The 6041-nt window shown below is 51.5% G+C and overlaps 2 protein-coding genes across 2 annotated transcripts in view; both read left to right on the top strand.

The window, feature by feature from the left end:
- The window catches only part of P4HB (prolyl 4-hydroxylase subunit beta), a 12995-nt gene extending 10032 nt beyond the window's left edge, over positions 1-2963 (top strand). Inside the window, exons 9-12 of the mRNA XM_009644327.2 lie at positions 197-317; positions 532-713; positions 1164-1250; positions 1909-2963. Of these exons, the coding sequence (XP_009642622.1) occupies positions 197-317; positions 532-713; positions 1164-1250; positions 1909-1998 (480 nt within the window). The 3' untranslated portion in view covers positions 1999-2963. The remainder of the gene's footprint in view (positions 1-196; positions 318-531; positions 714-1163; positions 1251-1908) is intronic.
- A 2141-nt stretch (positions 2964-5104) lies between these two features.
- Positions 5105-6041, top strand: part of PPP1R27 (protein phosphatase 1 regulatory subunit 27) — a 1947-nt gene continuing 1010 nt past the window's right edge. Inside the window, exons 1-2 of the mRNA XM_009644110.2 lie at positions 5105-5137; positions 5729-5936. Coding sequence (XP_009642405.2) covers positions 5105-5137; positions 5729-5936 — 241 coding nt within the window. The remainder of the gene's footprint in view (positions 5138-5728; positions 5937-6041) is intronic.

Genomic DNA, 6041 nt, shown 5'->3' with positions numbered 1-6041 from the left:
TCCTGCTTGTGCAGGGTGGGAAGGAGACTTTCTGTAAGCAGAAGAGGAAGTGACTGATTCATCTGATTGCTCACAGCCTATGACTGAGGCACTGAGGGGGGGTTGGTTAATCTTGGATTTTCCGGGATATGTCATTGCATGCATGCTCCAAGAGGCTGTGTAGCAAACCATATCTGAATTTCACTTCTTATTCCAGCCCCACCTGATGAGTCAGGATCTTCCTGAAGACTGGGACAAGCAGCCTGTCAAAGTTCTAGTTGGGAAGAACTTTGAAGAAGTTGCTTTTGATGAGAATAAGAATGTCTTTGTAGAGTTCTGTAAGTATCTTTCAACAGCTGATGCCAAGTAACTGGCATGAAAGGAGTGCCAAAATACTGCATGACTGGGATTAGGGAGAAACATCTTCGATTCTCTAAGCCACAAAGGGAGTGCCTTGGTTGTGTGAACTGTCTGGTGCGGGGCTGAGGGGGGAGTGGTGGTGGTGGTAACTTGTTAGGCTGATGGTGCTAGCTATGTGTTTCTAATTGACAGATGCCCCCTGGTGTGGTCACTGTAAGCAGCTGGCTCCTATCTGGGACAAGCTGGGAGAGACCTACAGGGACCATGAGAACATTGTCATTGCCAAGATGGATTCAACGGCCAATGAAGTAGAGGCAGTGAAAATCCACAGCTTCCCCACGCTCAAGTTCTTCCCTGCAGGCTCTGGCAGAAATGTAAGGCGGCAGCTGACGTCTATGCAGATCACATAGCGAGGGAGCACTAGAAATGCTTAGTTGCCTGCTTGAGTTCTGTTTTGGACAAGGCCTTTGGGAGGGCTCCCAATTCTGTAGGGATGGAACACATCAAGTCTAGAGGACATCCGAGACCCTTTTTGTGGGGGGCTGGGCTGTAGGAAAGTTTGGTGGGGGTGGGAAGTGGGAATGGGGAAAAGAGGGAGCATAGCAGAGGACAGTGTGCTCATCTGCAGGCTATTCTTTCCTCGCAGTGATCTCTGAAGTCTAGTGGCTGAGCTGTTTTCCTTCGTCTCATATGGGTGAAGGTGAATTTTTAAATTCCCTTTTGCTTGGCATGTTCACTGTTGCTCAGAAAGAGAATTCTCCTCCCCAGGGGTGTGGTTCTGTAGGTGCCTGTAACCATTATCTTGATGTTTTTTCCTGTGTTAGGTAATTGACTATAATGGGGAGAGGACACTAGAAGGCTTCAAAAAATTCTTGGAGAGCGGAGGTCAGGATGGGGCAGCAGCTGATGACGTGAGTAATGTCGATACGGTACTCTGGGCTTTCATTCAGAATATGGGCATAGATCTGACCTGGTGTTGTGCTTGAATCCTCGGTCAGAAATAAGATCCTGGGTGGTTATGTGGCAGGAAAAGATGTTGTCGGTGACCAAAAATGCCCACATCATAACATGTGACCTGCTCGGTTGCAGCCTGGCTGGCCATTGGCCTGTAATGGACTCCTTTTATTGAGAACACTTCAGCTGGGTGTGACATAAATGTTCTTGGGAGGCTTAAACACAAATGCATGGAAACTGTTTATCTTATAACCTCTAAATTTGCACAAGCTGTCTCTGGTTGTTGTGCGAGCTGCTGGAGTACTTGGAGGGCTTATTCCTTACTGAGAACTCCTGCTCAGCACCAGAACTTGAGGGTATGATGAACATTTCGTACGCAGTCTATCTGGTTGGAAGCTCCTTGCCTGCTGTGGTGGAGGGTGTTACAGGTGCAGGTACCAGCTTCCAGGGTTTCTAATCCTTAATGTTCCCAGTTCAGAGCTCTTGGTAGAAGTCTCTGGATGTTCTGTCAGTGCAGCAGCAGAGAATGTCTAACAGAGTGGAGGTGCTGTTCTGTGCTTGGGTTTGCATCTGCCTAATGTGCCAGAAACCAGTAGCTCTCTTTAACCTATGCAGGATCTGGAGGACCTGGAGACGGATGAAGAAACAGACCTTGAGGAAGGTGATGATGATGAGGAGCAGAAAATCCAAAAGGATGAATTGTAAAGAGAAGACTGATCTACATCACCCAAAAAAATCAGACACTAAATTGGCTGCTATTACGCAGCCCAGTGAGTCAGAAACCCATTAAGATTTAAAGCAGAAGGTGAATGACTGGAAATCCAGGGATTGGCTTTCAAAGTAACACTTTACCCTCACTTGTCTGTACACTTGACTGTTTTTTCTTTCTTTTTGCTTTTGAGAAGGGATCTGTCACTAGGTAGCCAGCCCAGCCAGCTGGGCTCATTTTTTTTTATTGTGATGTACTTTTTTTGTACACAGCTTTTGTTTGAATTATTCTCTTCTGGGTAGAAGCAGATTGTGGAGTGGTAGCACGAGTTCAGTGGTCCAGCATTTTGGAGCCTTGCCACTAACATCTTCCAAGAAAGCTTTTTTCCTTTTTTTTCTTTTAAAACTAAAGCCCATAGTTGATTTCTGTACCTGGCAGGGTCCTTAATGGCCTCAGCTGTTCTTCCCTGGAATCGGCCTTGGGTATATGTAGGGGAAGAGGCAGTAGCCTGATGGCATCATTCTGGTGTGAGGTGTACATGGAGGTGCTTCTCTTCATGCTGGCCAGATATTTCCTTTCCCCTCTGCTTTAAGATGCTTGGAGATGACTTTTCCAAACACCTGGAAGGGTGGAATACTGTGTGCACTGGCTGTGGCAGGCTCTGAGGGTGGGGGTGATCACTGGCTCACCAGCTGAGATGAGACCTAGCTGTGTTGCCATCCTCTTGATCAAAGGCAAGACTGTTCTGCAATCACTTTCCATGCATTATTTTGAATGGGTTGACCAGGCAGGTGGGTGGTGTGGGAGGGCCTGATAAAATCGATCAAACAGGACATTGGCAATTACTGGGTTTTGGGGAGGAACTTGAACAGGGGAGTGCCTCAGAGGCCTGAGCTGCATCAGGCTGGTTCTTAGCATTCCGCTACAATAACATTGGAACTGAATTTGTTGGCCAAATAAAGTTGAGATTTTAATACTATTATGGCTCTTTGTCTCTGTCAGAATACAGGTTGAATATATTTGAACCTGACCCGAGAGGGGGTCAGAGGTGTAGGGTGATTCTTGAGGGACTCTGAGGGGGCTGTGTGTTTGTCAGCTCTCAAGCTTTCACTAAATACTACATTTTTGGGAAAAACTTCCAGTTTTGCAAGTGGCTTCTGGCACCTTAACCTGAAGAAATTTGTACTGCATACTCTATAAAAGAAAATAACATCAAGATGACCATGTCATGTCCAGATTAAATCAGCTTGTGCAGGCAGGCAACTAACTGCTCTATGAGCAGTGAGGGGGCACTGTCTCTGAGAAGAAGTGGCTCTGCTTGCCAGCTGGCCTGAGGTGAGGAGACCTCATTGCTCTTGAGCAGTTAACCAAGGAATTTGCCTACAGGGAACCTGGGGCTGCCTGTAGTCAGGCTCACATGATCCAGTGAGCTACATTGCTATTTCCAAACCAGTCACTTACTGCTGAAAATATTTTTGTAAGAAAATATGCTATAAATGTCACATGCGAGGGCATGGTGAAGCTAGAGGGCAGCTCAGGAGGCTGTTGGTGCCTGTCACTGAAGGCCGTGCACTGGGGTGGTAGAGCAAGCGTTGTACAAAGCTCATCTGCAGCTCCAGCCTCCTCCTGTGGTTCCTCTGGGAACAGGGCCCCTGCTGAGTCCTGGCGTGGTGTGCACAAACCTTTGGCGCAGCAGCACCGGGGCTGGGGCTGAACAGGCAATTGCTGACTCTGGGATCAGAAAACAGGGTTTGCTACTGCCTGTTCTGTCAGTAACCAGCTGTGTTTGTGGCTGTTACCTGCAGTTATTTGGAGAAGGATCTCTGAAGATGCTTCCCTCCAGGGCTGCGACCTTGCATGTCTGAAGGCCAGCAGGGGAATTGTTCTTCGTGTAGCCCAGCTGCCGCTGCCATAGCCCACCAGAGCAGGCAGCACGAGTGGCCAGTGCCAGCAGTAAGAAAGCTGCCTTGTGTTTTGGGGTGGGGAGGAAGAGAGCACTGCTAGGAAGGAGTTCTGCTGGACGGTGCTGGTTAGGACTTGGCTCAGAAAGGTCCCTTTGTGAGGCCAGCTGAAGCGTAAGCAAGGCTGAGCTCTGCAGGGGCTCTCATCTGTTTATGGTCTGAGACCTGCCTTGCTCAGCTCAGAGGAGGGGGACTTTTCTCATGCACCAGGGCTGCTCTTGGCAGAGCAGGACTCCGTCGGAGTCATCTTGTGTACACAGCTAATTGCTGTTCCAAGAAAGTGGGCTAAAAGCGTTCTGTCTCCACAGCAGATAGCTCAGCCTGCTCTTGCACGGTGTTCTGTCTGATGTACCGCTGAGCGGAGATGCTCAGCAAAAAGATCGATGTGTTTGCCAGAAGATGAATGAGCGCAGCAGGCAGTTCTCGGGTGCACGGCTGACCGAGCTGTCAGCCTCGCTGCTGGCAGGGGTTCAGGACAAGGGTGCGCTGCAGAAGGGATGAAAGCTCTGTGATTCCTAACACAGGACAGGGATTTTTCCTGATGCACTGCAGGGGAATTCATTGTCCTGCTTGGACAATCCCCATCTGCACAGAACAGCGCAACATGCTCGTGTATCTGAAATGGCCAAACTTTGATGGGAAAAAGGATGGAGGATCAGTTGTTGCTTGAACCCCTGGCAGAAAGATCCATCTGTGGTAAATGGTCCATTTTGGGTCTTTGAGAGCTACAGCTGGAGAGTAACGAGTGCAGGAATTGTCTGGTGGTGGTGCTATTCTTCAGCTGTTCCGAGGCTGTTCTGTGGAAGCCTGCCCTTAAGTAGCAGCTCGTTCTGAGTTTGAAGTAGGACATTGAGCATGAGGGACGGGCATTGTAGGCTTCTGGTTCTGCACCTGCATCAGGAGCACCAGCAGCACCTCTGTCCTCCCAAGGGCACTGATAATCTCCAGTGCTGGTGGTGTTCTCCACGCTTAGCTGTACGCAGTCGTGCTGGGCAGCACAGCTCCTGCTGCTCCTTTCAAGTCGTCTGATGCAACTGCAGGAGAGTGACTTAGCTCTGAATGTATTTGGCACCGCAGCTGTGACACGCCTGCACTGCGCTGGCTGGCCGGTACGCGAGCGGCTGGTTCCCCTCGCTGGGCGATGGCGCTTGTGTCCCTTCCCTGGCGCGCGCGGGTGCGTGTGTGGGCTTGCTGCTGGGAAGTTCTGTTGTCAGGCCCTTGGACTCCTCTGGAGGGCCATCCATGCAAAAGCAATAGTAGGTTTGACCCCTTGGATGGGCACATCAACAGGTGGGTGGTAAGATGAGACACCAACTTCTGCCCAAAAGTGGGAGGCCGCGGGCCTGGGCGGCTCGATTACAAAGTATCATGGCAAATAGCATGAGCTGCACGTCCTCAAAATAGCCCGCAGGAGCCTATATAACGCCATGCCCCTGGAGAACCACCAGTCCTGGGCCAAGGGCCTGCTGGGGAACTGCGGGTGCCCAGCGCCATCTCCTGCATGCGGCACGGGAGCGTAGGGAGAGCCCAGCGGCCGCCACTTCCCTGCCAGCGAGGGGGACTCGAACCCACCGGGGACACGGACACGGGCGCAGAGGGAGCGCAGCGGTGCGGGTGCCATCGCGCCTCCATAGCGAGGAGGGAGGTGACGGGCAGAAGAGGAGCAAGCGGTGCTCCGAGGCCAGTGAGCGGCAGGGCCGAGCACTGAGCAACTCCAGGGGCTCCCACAGCCCCCCATGCCTCTGCTCCTCCTCTTCCTCCGCAGTGTCTGAAGGCTGTGAGCAGCATGAAGGACTATTACACAGTCTCAATGCCCCGGTACAGTCGGTACGCTCAGAGACTGAGAGCCGCACGCACTGTGCGCTTCCCCAATGACGTCGTCTTTCAGGACCACATCAGGCAGGGGGACCTGGAGCAGGTGGGCAGATTCATACGTGCCAGGAAGGTGACGCTGGACACCATCTACCCTTCTGGTGAGTGCTGCCGGGGCTGGCAGAGCTGGAATCTAGGCAGCGGCACAGCTCAGCCGGGCTGCGAGGGAGGTGAGAGCGAGCCGTGGCAGCCCAAGCTAGGACGTG

Source organism: Egretta garzetta, unplaced genomic scaffold (genome assembly GCF_000687185.1).
Source record: "Egretta garzetta isolate BGI_Z169 unplaced genomic scaffold, ASM68718v1 scaffold381, whole genome shotgun sequence".
In the NCBI taxonomy this organism is placed as follows: Eukaryota; Metazoa; Chordata; class Aves; order Pelecaniformes; family Ardeidae; genus Egretta; species Egretta garzetta.
The sequence above is the reverse complement of the archived record's forward strand: the minus strand, read 5'-3'. Positions and strand labels throughout refer to the sequence as shown.